This window comes from Vipera ursinii, assembly GCF_947247035.1.
Source record: "Vipera ursinii genome assembly, chromosome: 2".
Lineage (NCBI taxonomy): Eukaryota > Metazoa > Chordata > Lepidosauria > Squamata > Viperidae > Vipera > Vipera ursinii.
In genome coordinates, this window is record NC_139513.1 from 121,233,262 (window position 1) to 121,251,373 (window position 18,112).

The 18,112-nt window shown below is 39.7% G+C and overlaps 1 protein-coding gene and 1 long non-coding RNA gene across 2 annotated transcripts in view; one reads left to right on the forward strand and one right to left on the reverse strand.

Annotated features, from left to right (window-relative positions):
* Positions 1 to 1,744: 1,744 nt before the first annotated feature.
* Positions 1,745 to 10,369, reverse strand: LOC310634637. The gene is made up of 3 exons (XR_014491282.1): positions 10,323 to 10,369; positions 7,821 to 7,942; positions 1,745 to 1,964 (listed from the first exon to the last, which is right to left on the reverse strand). It is a non-coding gene; the product is annotated as an uncharacterized lncRNA (long non-coding RNA).
* A 186-nt stretch (positions 10,370 to 10,555) lies between these two features.
* FDXR (ferredoxin reductase) overlaps positions 10,556 to 18,112 on the forward strand; it is a 32,387-nt gene continuing 24,830 nt past the window's right edge. The window contains exon 1 of the mRNA XM_083352384.1: positions 10,556 to 10,662. Coding sequence (XP_083208510.1) covers positions 10,584 to 10,662 — 79 coding nt within the window. The 5' untranslated portion in view covers positions 10,556 to 10,583. The remainder of the gene's footprint in view (positions 10,663 to 18,112) is intronic.

Genomic DNA, 18,112 nt, shown 5'->3' on the forward strand with positions numbered 1-18,112 from the left:
TCTGACTCTAGGGGCTCATCTAGGGGCTCATCTCCGTTTCAAAGCCGAAGAGCCAGCGTTTGTCCGAGGACGTCTCCGTGGTCATGTGGCCGGCATGACTAGACGCCAAAGGCGCACGGAACGCTGTTACCTTCCCACCGTAGTGGTCCCTATTTTTCTACTTGCATTTTTTTACGTGCTTTCGAACTGCTAGGTTGGCAGAAGCTGGGACGAGTAACAGGCGCTCACTCTGCTACGCGGCACTCGGGATTCGACCCGCCAAACTGCCGATCTTCTGATCGACAAGCTCAGCGTCCTAACCCACTGAGCCACCGCGTCCCTTGTGTTAAATTAAACCAATTACTAATTGATGATAATGCCGCAGCCTCATAGTATAATTTAAAATTGGGCATTTTAAGACCACCTCTTTCACGTACATCTTGCATTATCTTAAGTTTAACTCTCGGTCTCTTCCCTGCCCAAATAAATTTATTAATAGTCTAAAAATATGACTAAAGAACAAAAGGAAGTTTTAGGAAAACTTAACGGGATTTGAAATAGTTAAGAAGATTAAATACTTGGGGGTATATCTTTCAGCTTCAAATGCGAAATTATATAAAAATAATTATGAATTGTTATGGTTAAAAATACAAAAAGAATTAGATAGTTGGAAAAAATTACAATTGCCCTTATTGGGAAGAATTGCAGCTGTGAAAATGAATGTTTTACCTAAATTCTTATTCTTGTTTCAAATGATACCTATACTTTAAAAAGACTCAAATTTGGAGGAATGGCAGAGAGGTAGAAAACTAATTCTTTCTGCCATTTAGTGGTTGCTTGTATTTTTGCAGTCCATATAATGGTAGTCCTAGTTTAACATAACAGATATATCCACTGACATATATGTGTACGAGTCACACTATTCTGTGCTCTGTGTAATGCTTCAGCAACAGCATTATGCAGAGCACAAAAAGGAGTTGGAAAAGTTAAGCCAAAGAAATTAATAGCATGAGATAAAGGAGGGGGAATAGATAAAACTATTTTACATCAGTACCTTTCAGTATATCTTGCCATATCTTTTGGACCTTGAAAATAAGCTTTGTGTCTAAATTCTGCTTCACACATTGGGTTTTTTCCTATCTTTTTAAGATTCTCATTAATTTCCCTATGACATTTTCAGTCTTCCCTTACCTCTCAATCTTTCACTCTTCATATAATCGTTGTACAGTGCCCTCCCTCTCTTCATGATCAAGCCACCTCAAAATTCTTATTTCATGCTGAGGATCTCTTACTTTTCCATGTATTTCACTTTCATTCACATTGATTCAGCAAATGTTAATCTTTTTTCTTTTGAGAAACCCAACTCTAATTTCTAACGTAACAAACTGGCAGAAGCCTATTGTTATACACAGCCATTTTTGTTTTTATTTTTTCAGTAAACATTCCTTCTGCACAACAGGAACTTTACCAATTCCTTCTACCAGCATTTCCATGTCCTAAAATGTCTCCATCCAGTTTCCTACTTTTACTAAATATATTGCCAAGGCATAGACATTTACTTGCTCTTGTTTTGTTATGCCATTTATAACAAAACACAGGAGGCGAGCATCTTCACCACTAGGCCACCACACCGCACATAGATAACAATAAAAAAATCTGATAAAATTTTACTATTACAAGCTAACACTCATTAAAATACTTTTGCTGCAACAGACTAATACTGCTACTGCCTTGAAGACCAAAACTTACCTGCATTAAAAAAAATGATGATGATAAATTATCATGTCTTTTCCTTGCTGACTGAGATGGAGCTAAGGTAGCTTTTCTTGGCAGGCAGTCAAACAGGAAAAACAAAAAAACAGAGACATTTTTGTCTTCAGGCCTAAAAATCTGGGCAGAGTCATATGGGAGAAGGCGCTTTTTCAAACAGTCTTTCCAAGTTGTGTAGGGCCTTGTAGGTTATAGCTGGCACTTTGAATGTTTCCCTGAAGCAGACAAAATTTGATTACTTTATTACAAACAGTAGTAATCAAAGGTAATCAAATGCTTCTTATCAGCAACCTTATCTTGACATTCTGGATATTCCAAACACTTTTCAAAGACAATTAACCCACAAACTGTGTGTTACTAAAAATCCAAACAGTTTTAAGTACCGGTATGTGATAAAATGGCTAGAACTTCAGGAACAGGCCTAGCTGAGGTAGAGACAGGAACTTTGTTTGTATGAATACATTCCTCTAGGGCACAGGTCGGCAACCTGCGGCTCCGAAGCCGCATGCGGCTCTTTGAGCCGTCTCTTGCGGCTCCCAGCCGCCCGGTGCGCGCGCACCTCTTCCAACGGGCAGTGGTGCGCGCGCACCTCTCCAAATGGAGAGTGGCACCGCCCGTTTGGAGAGGTGCACGCGCACCTCCCCGAATGGGCGGAGGTGCGCGCGCACCTCCCCAAACCTTTGGAGAGGTGCGCGCGTACCTCCGCGCGAATGGGCAGCGGTGCCGCTCTTTCAGGAAGCCCGCCTCGGCCCGTCTGTGAAGCTGCCGAAAGCGGCAGCTTAGCAGACGGGCCGCGGCAGCTTCCGCAAAGAGCGGCGCCCCTGCCCATTCCGAGAGGTGCGCGCGCACCTCTCTGAACGACCGGAGGTGCGCGCGCACCTCCCCAAACCTTTGGGGAGGTGCGCGCGTACCTCCGCGCGAACGGGCAGCGGTGCCGCTCTTTCAGGAAGCTGCCGCTTTCGGCAGCTTCCTGAAAGAGCGGCGCCGCTGCCCCTTCGCTTTCGGCAGCTTCCTGAAAGAGCGGCGCTGCTGCCCCTTCGCACGGAGGTACGCGCGCACCTCCCCAAAGGTTTGGGGAGGTGCGCGCGCAACTCCGGTCGTTCGGAGAGGTGCGCGCGCACCTCTCGGAATGGGCAGGGGTGCCGCTCTTTGCGGAAGCTGCCGCGGCCCGTTTGCTAAGCTGCCGCTTTCGGCAGCTTCACAGACGGGCCGCGGCGGGCTTCCTGAAAGAGCGGCACCGCTGCCCATTCGCGCGGAGGTACGCGCGCACCTCCGGTCGTTCGGAGAGGTGCGCGCGCACCTCTCGGAATGGGCAGGGGCGCCGCTCTTTGCGGAAGCTGCCACGGCCCGTCTGCAAAGCTGCCGAAAGCGGCAGCTTTGCAGACGGGCCGTCGCCATCGGGCAACCGGGAACCGGTTCCATCTCATTTTTTTAAAAATGGCAGCTGCGTGCGTCCGCGCATGCGCAAAAAACCTTTTTGCGCATGCGCGTGCATGGACACACGCACGCGGCTCCCTCTTTTTTTAATTTGTGATGGAACCGGTTCCCAGTGGCTCTTTTTCTTTTTTAGGTTGCCGACCCCTGCTCTAGGGAAATTTTTTGAGAGGAGAAACATACTCAATTCATGGATCTGATTTTTCAAAGAGTGTACAACCCTATTTGATAGAGGCCAAATCCTTTTGCCTGGCCTTCATTTTGCCTGAACAACAGTAACTGCTGCTAAAGCAGAGACGCTAATTTTACTATTGCTCAAGTAGACATTCATAGAATTCCCTTGAAGATTGTACTGTTTAACACCACATGGTCAAGGCCAACACCCCGGAACACAGTGCCCTATCTTGAGCGTGAACCCTCACATATATAGACCACACAAGGAGGACTTCAGGAAACTAAACTGTGGGGAAATGAGGGCAGATGCAATATTTCTTTCTCTGGTACATAATCTATTTCCAGAGAATATATCAGCAACCAATTCATTATGCAGCATTGTATAAAGCTATTGCTGTCACAAAGGAATCAAAGGAGAACAAAAAGCAATCTCAATGTTTCTCAACCTTAGCTGTTTTAAGAGGTGTGGACTTCAACTCCCAGAATTCCCTATGCGGTCTGGAGAATTCTGGGAGTTGAAGTCCATATCTCTTAAAGTGGCTAAGGTTGAGAAACTCTGGCATATAGTTATTTCACCAAATCCTGATTATGGGATTCCCACAAACAGCTTGGTGGCCTGCATGTTATATCAACTAGTATTTGGATTCATCTAACCTTGCTATGCCAGCAGTCCTTAAGAATGCCAAGGTGCAGTCAGTTTGTGGAGAACTCTTCTTCCATCATTTTAAGGTACATCCATATACAACTAGTCCTTGACGTACAACAATTTAATGACCATTCAAAATGACAACAGCACTGAAAAAACTGACTTATGTCCAGTTTTCATACTTGCAACCATTGCAGCATCTCCATGGTCATGTGATCAAAATTGGATGCTTGGTACACCCATATACAACTAGTCCTTGACTTACAACAATTTAATGACCATTCAAAATGACAGCACTGAAAAAAGTGACTTATGACCAGTTTTCATACTTGCAACCATTGTAGCATCTCCATGGTCATGTGATCAAAATTGGACGCTTGGCAAAAGGGCATGTGTTTATGACAGTTTTACTGTTCTGTCAACAAAAGTGCGTATAGTCAGGCTACGGTCTTCCCAGTTGCAATGTATGGCAGTGAAAGTTGGACCATAAGAAAGGCCAAGCGCCAAAGAATTGAGGCCTTTGAGCTATAGTGCTGGAGAAGACTCCTGCGAGTCCCTTGGACTGCAAGGCGATCAAACCGGTCAGTCCTAGAGGAGATTAACCCTGACTGCTCTTTAGAAGGCCAGAACCTGAAGTTGAAACTCAAATACTTTGGCCACCTAATGAGAAGGAAGAACTCACTGGAGAAGAGCCTAATGCTGGGAAAGATTGAGGCCAAGAGAAGAAAGGGACGACAGAGAATGAGGTGGCTGGATGGAGTCACTGAAGCAGTAGGTGTGAGCTTAAATGGACTCCAGAAGATGGTAGAGGACAGGAAGGCCTGGAGGAACATTGTCCATAGGGTTGCGATGGGTCGGACACGACTTCACAGCTAACAACTGTCCTAGGATCATGTGATCACCCTTTGTAACTTCTCCAGCCAGCTTCTGACAAGCGAGGTCAATGGGGGAAGCCAGATTTGCTCAATGAACAAATGATTCACTTAACAACTGTGGCAAGAAAGTTGATAAAATGGGGCAAAACTCAGTTAAAACTGTCTTGCTTAACAATGGTAATTTTGGGCTCAATTGTGGTCTTATGTTGAGGACTACCTATAATTAAAATTAGTGCTCAGTAGTTATTTGGTGACACCAACGTACGTTAGCCTCCAGAATTGTCACATTATTGTTGAAAGAATAGAGTCAAGGTGGTTTAGGAAGCAGATTGTTTTGCTACTTATGCACATAATGAAGCAATGACCCAACAGCCATTTTAAAATACGAAATCTCTGCCAACCTTTGATTCCTATGAATTTTGATGGGAAATGTAATTATAACTAGTTTCTTGACTTTCTACTATACTCAGCCTGCATCTATCACATATATCAATACTGTCAATTTGGTGAGCAATGAAAACAAATATGTGCACAAATCACCTTAAGATTAAATGTCAGTTGAAATCCAAGTTTAATCATACAGGATATTTGTAGTTTGCAGCATAAAACAGATTGTTTTTAAATAAAAGTCTTCAGTTTTCCCAGCTACTTAATTAAGCATAAAGCTGACAATGTCAGGGCACCACAAACTCTGGTACATTTTCAATTATTCCTATAGAAGTTATAAATATGCATAATTCTGCAGATCAAAGACCAGCTATTGAAATATGATGTGGCAACTATGCGATATATTTTAAAAAGATAGTTTACGTAGCCTTGCTTTATTTTTCCATGGATGGCTTATCTAATGGACCTTTTAGGAAGCAGATATTTTTGGCTTCAAGGCCTTTAATAAATATCTTTTAGGGTTAGGGTTAGGGTTAGGGCTTTTAGAAAAAGGCATAGTCTAGAAAAAAGAATAGTTCTGAGATGGGTACAATATCCTTCAACATAGGAGCCTTCCCCAAACTGGGATGCCTCAGAAATCTTCAACTACAACTCCCTGAAACATGGCTAAAGGAATGATTGGAACTGCAACCTCATAACCTCCGCAGGGCATCATGCTTGTAAAGATTGATATAACAGTTGATTGCCATGGTGTTGTGCTGTTGCGTTATTTTATATTTTTAATTTAAAATCAGATGTATTTTCAAAAAATATAATACCTATAAATGAACAGGTAATTACTGAAACTATATAATTAATGTTCACTAGAACATCAGCAAAGGGACGTGGTGGCTCAGTGGGTTAGGACGCTGAGCTTGTTGATCAGAAGGTCGGCAGTTTGGTGGGTCGAATCCCAAGTGCCGCGTAACAGTGACCGCCTGTTACTCGTCCCAGCTTCTGCCAACCTAGCAGTTCAAAAGCACGTAAAAATGCAAGTAGAAAAATAGGGACCACTACAGTGGGAAGGTAACAGCGTTCCCTGCGCCTTTGGCATCTAGTCATGTCGGCCACATGACCACGGAGACGTCCTCGGACAAGCGCTGGCTCTTCGGCTTTGAAATGGAGATGAGCACCGGCCCCTAGTCAGAAACAACTAGCACGCATGTGCAGGGGAACCTTTACCTTTACCTTTACCTTTACCTTTAGAACATCAGCAAAAGAATTGAAGCAGAATACATTGTTTTCATAATTTGGAAAAATAAGTACACATAAAGGTTCGAGCTTCATGCCAAAATTCCCACTACATTATTACAGGTAGCCCTTGACTTAGTCATTTGTTTGTACAATAGCACTGATAATAGTCACATAGGATTCCCATGATTCTTCCTGATGTGCTCTGAACTGAATTTCCAGAATAGAACTGGGAGGGAAATGGGGGAGAGAAGTAAGAAAAGAGCAGAAATCCATTTGTGTGCTGACAAAATTCACAGATAGGTAAATTCTGATATAACATTAAGCCAAGATTTTAAACTACAGCTAGTCCTCGACTTATGACAATTGAGCCTATCATTTCTGTTGCTAAGTGAGACATTTGTTAAGTGAGTTTTGCCCCACTTTGTAACCTTCCTTGCCACAGTTATTAAGTTAATCACTGTAGTTGCTGCGTTAGTAACATGGTTAAGTGAATCTGGCTTCTCCATTGACTTTGCTTGTCAGAAGGTCATAAAAGGGGATCACATGACCTCGAGACATTGCAACCATCATAAATATGAACCAGTTGCCAAGCTTCTGAATTTTGATCTCATGACCATGGGGATGCTGCAACGGTTGTGTGAAAAATGGTTAAAAGTCACTTTTTCAGTGACGCTGTAACTTTGAATGATCAACTGTAAGTCGAATTATTGTAAGTTGAGCACTTGATTTGTTGAACAAACAAACCATAATGATCAGGTTTACAAATAAAGTTAAGCAAAAACAAATTGCATTATGATTTAGCATTCTGTACAAAGCAGAACATAGAGGCTTCAATCCTTATTGTAGTTAACTTGAAAATAAAATGACAGTTCTTAAGGGAACTCCCAGGTAAATATCAGACTGGACATTTTTATGGATTTAATGCAAGTTACTTTTGGCACGTTTTGTACAATTCCAAGTACAGTGGTGCCCTGATACTCAACTGCTTTGAAACTCATCTAATTTGGTATTCAATGCATTTTGATGTGAAAATTTTGTCCTAGTACTCATTAATTTGGTATTCAACATGCAAGCTAGAACTTGTCAGTGTCAACTGCCTTGTGACTCACTACATTATTCCTTATGGGAAAAATATGTTTGGTACTTATTGTTTTTGGTACTCATCGCACCTCTTGGAACCAATTAACAATGAGTACTGAGGTACCACTGTATACTTAAAGTAAACCAAACTAATCTCATTAAAATCATGAAGAATTCACTGAAATCGCAAGAATTATAGAATCATAAAGTTCAAAGAAGCCATTTGTTTGGACAAAGCCAACCTGCCACTAAGTGCAAAAATCCAAACTGAAGATGGTTGTCTAGTTCTACTTGAACACATCACATGAAAGTGAGTCCATCACTTCTCCAGGCAACTGGATCCACTGCTAAACAGTGTTTATTGCTAGGAATAACATTTAACATTCAATCAGATTTGCCTTTCTGTAAACTAAATCCATTATCCCACATCTGGCACTTAGGTTATGATCTTTTTTCCATGACATCCTTTCAAGTATTTGAAGACAGCTATCATCTCACCCCATTCCAACCTTCTCTTCTCAAGGCTAAACTTGCTCAGCTCAATCTTTTTTCACAAGCCTTTTTTCCCTAGTCATCTAGTCTTTCTCCCTGTTCTCTGAATTTATTTCAGTTCATCTGAACCTTACACTACAGTTTAATGCTCAGAAGTGACTAGATCCAGATGGGATTTAAACAAAGCAGATCTATGTTTTTTATTCAGCCTCAGGGGACTGTCAAACAAAAAGCTTTTGACATAGTTAGATAAAATACAGCTGTTTTTCTTTTGAATAGATTCTCAGAAACATTTTTTTATTTGCACATTTATATTAAACATAGCCTAAGATAGGTTTCTTATCTGGGCATGCTTTCCATGTTTAGCTAAGGTAGAAATAGCAAAGGAAAAAAGGAAAAAAATAATGTACAAATTGTATGTAAAGTTATGAGAGGGTAGTATGTTGCATCTGACAAAATGTAACCATGTTCTGGAAAATTGCATAATTTTCCAGGTCACTTTTTTCTTCTGTATTATTTATTTATTTATTTATTTAATTTTTATACCGCCCTATTCCCGAAGGACTCAGGGCGGTTTACAGGGCAGCATAAAATATAATATAAAAATAGTATAAATTAAAATAGATTAAATTACATAAGCCCAACAATTAAAACAATATTAAAAGCTAAAACCACTTCAGTCCAGGCCTGATAGATTAAAAAAAACCAGGTTTTCAGATCCCGGCGAAATGTACGCAGATCGGGGGCGGTCCAAAGTTCCACCGGTAAATCATTCCAAAGGGCAGGTGCGCCCACAGAGAATGCCCTCCCCCTGGGGATCACCCGCCGGCACTCCTTAACTGTCGGCACCCTGAGAAGGCCCTCCCTGTGGGAGCGCACAGGACGATGGGAAGTTGATGCCGGCAGCAGGTGTTCCCTTAGATAATCCGGACCCAAGCCATTCAGAGCTTTATAGGTCATTACCAGCACCTTGAATCTCACCCGGAGGGCAACCGGAAGCCAATGCAGCTCACGGAGAAGAGGTGTTACACGGGAGTATCGGGAAACTCCCACTTATTGTCCACTACTCCCTTTCATTAAGTTCACCAAAGCTTACTAGATGTCTGACATGTCTTCTTTTTTGTCCTCATGTCTTCAGTCTGGGAGGCATAGCCTTAAAATCAAATACTCTGCTTTTTGAGTGTCCTGGTTTTGTTTTAAATTGGTCTGTTTCATGTACTGTGACCTTATAAATTATCTGTTCTTTCTTTCCTTGTTCATTGACAGATTTGACAGCCTAGATTGAATGGAAACTAATCAAGGAGAGAAGCAACCTATAATCAAGGAGAAATTTCCTGACAGAACAAATAATCAGTGGAACAATTTGCCTCCAGAAGCTGTGAATACCCCAACACTGGACGTTTTTAAGAAGAGATTGGACAACCATTTGCCGGAAATGGTATAGGGTTTCCTGCCTAAGCAGGGGGGTGGACTAGAAGACCTCCAAGGTCTCTTCTAAACTCCGTTATTCTATTCCATTCCATAGTAAAAATTTGAAATGTAAGAAAGAAAAGAATGTTGCCATTGCTTCTATATTGTTAGCATGCTATGGAGAATAAAAAAATGTTGGAAAATACTGCAATTGAATAACCAGACTTTCTGAGTGCTAAAAAGTAATTTCATATCAATGTAGACCTAACTACATTTCTCGCAATGCTTTGCTGTAATTTTGGACACAGAACCCAGAAAGCTGAACATACAGCATGTCCTCCTTTCCCCCATTTATTCTTCTTTCCAATTGTGTCCTCCTTTGCCAGTTCAGACATCTGGTAACCCTAGGTCAGGGGTAGGGAACCTTAGCTCTTTTATGACTTGTGGACTTCAACTCCCAGAATTCCTAAGTCAGCTTGGCTGGTTCAGGAATTCTGGGTATTGAAGTCCACAAATTATAAAAGAGCCAAGGTTCCCTACCCCTGCCCTAGGTTAACTATCAAAGCCATAGTTTATTGCAGGGGTCTTCAAACTCGGCCCTTTTATGACTCCTGGACTTCAACTCCCAGAATTCCTCAGCCAGGAAGGCTGGCTGAGGAATTCTGTGAGTTGGAAGTCCATGAGTCATAAAAGGGCCGAGTTTGAAGACCCTTGGTTTATTGTATCATAACTGACCACATATTCACAGCATAAATGCTAGGCTAGTTTATAATTCAGTGCATTGTGGGAATCTAATAAGCACGTTATTAAATCGTTACGGTTTTTTAGCCCCACGTGCAAACCCAGTTTGTGCAAATCCTGCGTTTTGTTTCGTAGAGCCTTGAATTCCGGATCGGTCAATAAGATCTCACAGCAATCGACAAGATAGGCGTTTGACTTGATCGCGGGGCATGGCAAAAAGAAGTTTTCCGGCGACGCCTGGGCGGATCTATGTTAATAATATATACTTTGCTTTCCGTGATTGGTTGCCTTGCGTTCTGATGAAAGCCGGGTAAAGTGGCGGGGTAAGCGCTGGGGTTGGACGCTGTCACGCCGCTCTCACGATGAGTCGCGCCGGGGGAATCCTTGGCTGCGCCCGTCTTTCTGCGCTCGGTGTCTTGCGGCCCAAGAGTCCTCTGGCTGGTGAGCGATCTCTCATTTTTCTGCAGATTGGGAATGCAGTTGCGTAGCTGGGGGTTTTGCGAAGAGATTTGGCGGTCCAAAGCGAAAGGCAGGGAGACTTAAAAACAGTGAGATTCAAAAGGGGCGGAGGAGCGCGGGCTAGAGGAAGAGAGAAAGATATCGGTGTAATCCCATCTCCTTGTCTCTGCAGAAATATTAAGAAAAGATAATTACAGTAGAAGGAAGGGGGGGAGAGCCTGGTTTTTGGGAAGACTGCCCAGATCAGTTCCACCGTGTCTCCCGTTCCCGCTGGAAAAAGCACTTCTCGTTGGCTGGGACCGGTTGCATTTATAGTCCAGTTTATTTGAAGAAGACCAAGTCGAGGAAGTTGGTCCAAATCGGGAAAAAGAGAAAGGGGGAGGCCCAATTTAGCGTTTCAGATGATAAGGGGAGAGAGATAAGGTAATGATGATGAGACAGGCTGCAGTAACCGGACAAAGGTTTTATAGGATGGTGCTCTCATGAAAAGAAAAGAGTGCCATTTCTCCCTTTAGGCCTTGATATACATTTTCATCTGAGCATTAACATTTTGTAAACCAGAAGACTGGGAGCATGGCATGGTGCTGCTGCTGTGTCTTTTGCAAATATGCATTTTTGCAATGTCATTTTTTAAGCGGAATGCTTGTTTGCAAATTAAAATAGGCAGCCAGCTATTCAGAGACTCTGTATTATAGTGCCTTCTTCATAATTCTGGTATTATAGTCCTGGGCCAGGAAAGTGTTGTCACAGTTATGCAGTGCTGCTGATGAGTATTCATGAGGTTTCTTGCAAAGGTATAATGCAATTCATTCTTTGACAAAGTGACTAAATTAGTAGACCAGCGAAATGCTGTGGACATAGTATATTTAGACTTCAGCAAGGCATTTGGCAAAGTGGACCACAACCTACTTCTTGGTAAGCTAGAAAAATGTGGTATTGACAGCATCACCCCCAGAAGGATTTGTAATTGGCCGACAAACTGTACTCAAAGTGTAGTCCTTAATGGTACTACATCCACATGGAGGGAAGTAAGCAGTGGGGTATGCAAGGTTGTGTCTTAGGCCCAGTATTCTTCAATATCTTCATAAATGACTTAGATGATCTTAGAAGGGGATCTCATCAAATTTGCAGATGACACCAAGCTGGCAGGAATAGCGAACACCCCAGAAGACAAACTCAGAATCCAAAAAGATCTTGACAGACTTAAACAATGGGCCCTATCTAACAAAGTAATATTTATTGTGGAGACAAGCAAGGTTTTATACCTGGGCAGATACAGCCAAAGGTACAAGTACAGATTAGGCGAAACCTGGCTCCAAAACAATAACTGTGAGAGGGACCTTGGAGTCCTAGTGGACAATCAGTTAAACATGAATCAGCAGTGTGCGTCAGAAGCCAAAAGAGCTAATACAATCCTTGGTTGTATAAAAAGAGGCATAGAATCAAAATCACATGAAATATTAGTACGTAACACTTTATAAGGCCTTAGTAAGGCCACATCTGGAATACTGCATCCAGTTTTGGTCACCACATTACAAAAAAGGTGTTGAGACTTTGGACGATGTGCAGAGAAGAGCAACTAAGATGATTAAAGGTCTGGAGACTAAAACATATGAAAATTGGTTGCAGGATTTAGGAATGGCCATTCAAGAGAAAAGAAGGACAAGGGGGGACATGATAGCAGTATTCCAGTATTTGAGAGGCTGCCACCAGGAGGAGGGGGTCAATTTATTTTCGAAAGCACCAGAAGATAAGACAAGAAACAATGGATGGAAATTAATCAAGAAGAGAAGCAACCTGGAATTAAGGAGAAACTTTCTATCAGTGTGAACAATTAACCAGTGGAACAGGTTGCCTTCAGAAATTGTGGGCGCTCAGTGTTTTTAAGAAGACACTGGACAACCACTTATCTGAAATGATATAGGGATTCCTGCTTGAGCAGAGGGCTGGACTAGAAGACCTCCAAGGTCCCTTCCAGCTCTATTCTGATTGATTGAAACAACTGTTCTTCATATACACATTAGTTTCTGAACAGCAGTTAATTTAATAAACCATCAATATAGGTGCCCTTAAGATAAAAGAAGGAAAAGCCTAAGAGGCAATGTTGGATTTAGATCAATTTTGTTGACAAAAGTTTTGGTAGGAGTCCTTTGCACATGATCTAGGTGACTTTCAGATCAGGTTAAGAAAGAGCATAAGAAGCATGTGTTCACTGAGAATTGGTTTGTTTCCAGGCACAGTGTAAAGTGGTGGTTATGATTGTCAAAACCATGGATAAGTACAAGAATGTTCAAATATCACATACTTGCGTTAAACCCTGTCAAAAATTCAGGGGCCCTTCTTTCTGTATCACTTCTATAGGAAGTATATTTGGAAAATATATAAGAAACAAGGACTCTTCTGTGGCTGCACTCTGTGTAAATCCTTGCTACAGAATAACATACAACCATAATGGAGCTCAAAATTTTTGTCTTGTTGCTAAGTGAGACAAAACTCATTTAAGTGAGTTTTGCCCCATGTTATGATCTTTCTTGTCATGGATGTTAAGTGAATCACTGCATTGCTAATTTGGTATCATGGTTGTTAAATGGATTTGGCTTCCCTACTGACTTTGACTGTGAGTAATATAGCAGTGAGAATATCAGGTGTATAATCCCCCATTTGATTAGCTCCTGCCAGTATTTATTTATTTATTTATTTAGTTACATTTATATACCGCCCTTTCCCTGAGGACTCAGGGCGGTTTACAGGGAATTAAAAAATCCACCATACAAAAGTTAAAAACCAAATTAAAAAATATTAAATTGACCCTGTACACTTAAAACCCCAATTAAAAATTTCTCCTCAGCCTGGGCCCGAGAGCTCGAAGAGCCAGGTCTTCAGGCCCCGGCGGAATGATCGGAGGTCGGGGGCAGTTCTCAGCTCCACCGGCAGCTGGTTCCAGAGGGCAGGCGCTCCCACTGAGAAGGCCCTATCCCTGGGTGTCACCCGCCGGCAATCTCTTACCGGCGGAACCCTGAGCAGACCCTCCCTGTGGGAGCGCACTGGGCGAAGGGCGTCTGATGCCGGCCAGTATTTAGCCAGTATTTAATCCTTTCTCTTCTGAAATAATTATTTTCCTGGGAATTACAGCAGTTATTGTGCAAACTATCTGAAGGAAACTAATATTGTCCTGTTATTTCCAATTCATGTGTGACTCAATGGACACCATTTCTCTAAGATAGTCTATCAGTAACTCTTTTTTTAAAATTTCCTTTTAAATTCTTTTAAATTCCTGCTTGTGAGTTCACTGATTGTACCTAATCATCTAATCTTCTCTCAGCCTTCCATTTTTCAGAAGTACCAGGAGTCTTCTCCAATGACTTTAGTATTGCCTTTGCATCATGTGTCCAAAATATTTAAACTTGAGCTTCATTCTAGTGCTTCCAGCAAGCAGTTTGGATTTACTTTTGTCTATCGTGGAATAATTTGTTTTTCTTGCAGCCCAAGTTTTTCTCAATATTTTTCTCCCTCCAACATAAAGGTGAATGGAAGTTCTAAAAGGAGAGAGACTGAAAAGATACTTAACTGAATTTATACATTCAGATCAAAATGGGTTTTTTTTTTACCAAAGGGACAAATTAAAAATAATTTAAGAGTAATAATGGATATACTGGAATATTATGAATTACATTCAGGGAAACAATTGGCACTAATATTTTTAGATGCCCAAAAGGCATTTGATAATGTTTCCTGGCAATTTATGATTCAGCAACTAAAAGTAATGGACTTTGGACAAAACTTTATAAATATGATTAAAAGAATATACAATAAACAAACAGCAAAAGTGATTGTGAATGGAGATTATACAGAGAACTTTGAGATAAGAAAACGTACAAGGCAAGGATGTTCATTATCTCCATTGTTATTTATTCTGACCTTGGAAGTTTTAAATAGAAATATTAGACAAGATACAGAAATTAAAGGACTAGAAATAAAAGGTGAAACATACAATTTACAAGCATTTGCTGATGATTTGGTATTTATTTTAGAAGAACCTTTGGAGATGATTCCTAAACTACTGGGAAAGATAGAACAGTATGGAGAAATAGCAGGGCTGAAAATAAACAGAGAAAAAAACTAAAGTAATAGTAAAAAAATCTTTCGGACAAAAATACAAATGTCAGAAAAAATAGAATTACAAATAGTTAAAAAGGTCAAATATCTGGGAATATACTTAACAGCAAGATGTTCAACGATCAAAGGAGATAACTATACAAAACTATTGAATCAAATAAAAGTGGATTAGAAAAAATGGAAAAACTGGCAATTGTCACTATTAGGAAGAATTTCTATAGTGAAAATGAATATATTACCGAAAATCTTATTTTTATTCCAAACAATACCTATAAAACTTGAGAAAAAATTCTTTGAAGGTTTAAATTCATTGATTTTGAAATTTATTTGGCAAGGCTACAATTAAGATAAAAATGTTACAAGATGCCAAGGAAAATGGAGGTTTGGGTTTACCAGAGTGGGTTTCATATTACTAAGCATCTGTATTAACATGGGTAAAAGAACAGATAATTCTTAGAAACAAAAGGTTGTTATATCTGAAGGGGCATGATTTACAATTGGGGTGGCACGCTTTCTTATGGTACGGGAAAAATAAAATTCATAATTACTTCCAAAATCACTATATAAGAAATGAATGGGAAAAAATGAAATGTAAAATATATCTGAAAATTCCTGGGTGGTTGTCAACAATGGAAGCATTTGTACACCCAAATTTAATTGACTTTGAAAAAATCTGGACATATAGAGATATTTTTTTTTTACTCTGAAAGGAATTGTTTAAAATCTAAACAAGAAATGGAAAATCAGGGTATCCATTTTTCATGGTGGGCACATTTACAAATGCAAACTAGATACGATAAAGATGTTAAATTGTATGGTTTTTATAAGGAGCAAACCTTGTTTGATAAGACATTAACTTCTGATGAAAAAGTAAGAAAATTTATAATTTTTTATTAACTTTGAAAATGGAAAGTGAACAAGTTAAATAAACAATGATAAGATGGGCAAATTTTTTTGGATATAATATAGAATTAGAAAAATGGCAAAATTTATGGGAAAGAAATTATAAACTGACAATGTCAACTTCCTACAAAGAAAATTTATAAAAAATGTTTTATAGATGGCATTTGCCACCAGCAAGACTAGCAAAAATGTTTAAAAACATGTCAGATGTTGGAAATGCAAACAGAAGTCGCACCTATTACCATGTTTGGTGGACATGTGCCAAAGCAAAGAGTTATTGGATAAAGATACATGCTTGGCTAGAAAAAGTGTTGGGAGAACATGTAGATTTTAAACCTGAACTTTTTTTTTTATTGAAAAGTTTTACAATACATTTTATCTTTAACAATCCCTCCTCCCTCCCCCCACCCAACCCTTCCTAACCCTCCCTAACCCTTCCCCCCCTTCCCCCCTCCCCCCTCCCCGACTTCTCAGAGCTAAATACAAGGTATAAAAGTAGAAACAATCATAAACAACCATATGTTAACCTGAACTTTTTAAATTAGGTATAATGCCAGAAAAGACTGGTAAACAAAGCATATATTTGACTTTGCATGTTACAACAGCGGCAAGAATTATATTTGCACCATATTAGAAAAAATGATGGAATACCATCAGATGAAGAAATAATTAAAAAAATATATTAGAATGCACGGAGATGGATAGACTGAGACTGAAAGAAAAAGAAGAAACAGAATATTATCAAACTTGGGACTTATTTTATCGATGGCTAGAGGAAATAATAAAGGATTAGGAACTAAATATGTATTAGCGAATATAAACTCAGACAGCACGTTTGTTGAATACGGTAAATACTGCTGAATGTATGGAAAAAATCAAAACATTTTTTTTAAAAAAAGAAAGTTCTAAAAGAACTTAAGCTCAAGTAACAAGTAAAGATTATATGTGAACTATTCTTTTCTCCCATGGCATCATCAATTTGTTGATACCCAGAGGCAGAGAATGAACGATAGAAGGAGTATTTGTAAGATTCTTTTTTTAGCAACATACTTGGGCATTTCTTTGCATGTTATAGTAAAAAAAATAAAAATAAATGTCAAGGTTGTTGCACTGGAAAAAAAAGGCTGTCATGTCTAGACCTTCACATCTCTGATTTGAGTCAATGATTTCTGGCCTCTGGATTTTTTTTTAGCTGTAATGATTGAAAGATTTTATACCAGCAGTAGCATTAGTGTTAAAGTACACCACATAAGGAGTATGATTATGAATGAATTTACTGTCAAGGATAAGCACATTGCCAAGGAATTTGCACTGCACTGGATAATGTAAACACCAGAGTACAGTCGTGCAATGATACAAAATAGTAAGATGATCAGACGGATTTCATAAGTTAAGTAACAATTGGTGTTCCAAACTTGTGCTAACATTTTATTTGACTGTAGATAGCATTTTTTAGAGATTGTATATTTTGATTTATATTTTATAATTCAGTTTTCATAATGATTTAAAACTGAACCAGCTGACATTTTTATCTTATCTTTCTGTTTCTTATCTTTTTCATTTCTTGTTTATAATATAAAACTATGCAGAAATATAAATGCATTTCAAAAGTAAAACTAATAACTAAATATTACATGATGGGAGAAAAACAGCAGTATGTTATTATCTCCCGTTTACTTATTGCAGGAATTGTTTCAAGGCTGTATTGGCAATCACTAAAAATAATGCAAAACCAAGAATTATTGTATAATATGTGATCTTTAGAAAAATCAGAAGTAGTATTGACAGAAAAATCTGCGGAACTAAGGTCTATTAGGTCACAGAGTTGCAAACAAGTGTGCAACAACTGCCAGAAGACAGTCTAAACTTGCATTATAACAACAGGTATATCAGTAGTCCCTGCAGATAAGATGGCAAAAGTTTTTGGGGAAAAAACTTTGTCAGTCACAACATCTGCCCCATTCTAATCGGAACTGTTGAGACACTCAATACCATTTGAAACAACAAAGTTTTATTTCATGCTTGGTTCAGACTTTAAACATCCTTGAAATTCATGTTTTGGCGTCATACTCAAAGCAACCATTTCACCTAGAAAATATATTAACTAAGTTAAATCATAGAAAACCATGCCTGGTGAATTAAGCAGACCAAAGACTATGTTATTTTATCATGGCAAGATGAATAAGATAATCTTTATTGCCATTTTTTTACTGTGGGCACATTGGCTTGTACCATATTAGTTTTTTTCAGTTCAGGAAACTTAGAGAATCGGGATCACCAGCTGTCTGGATTGGAATTTGGAGGCAGAGGGCCATTGTTGTAAAGATATCTTCTTCCTGGCTTACTCTTTACTCTCATTCTCTCAGACCTTATCTTATTTTTCTGGTAGATTATTCCAGCAGCTTCCAGACTG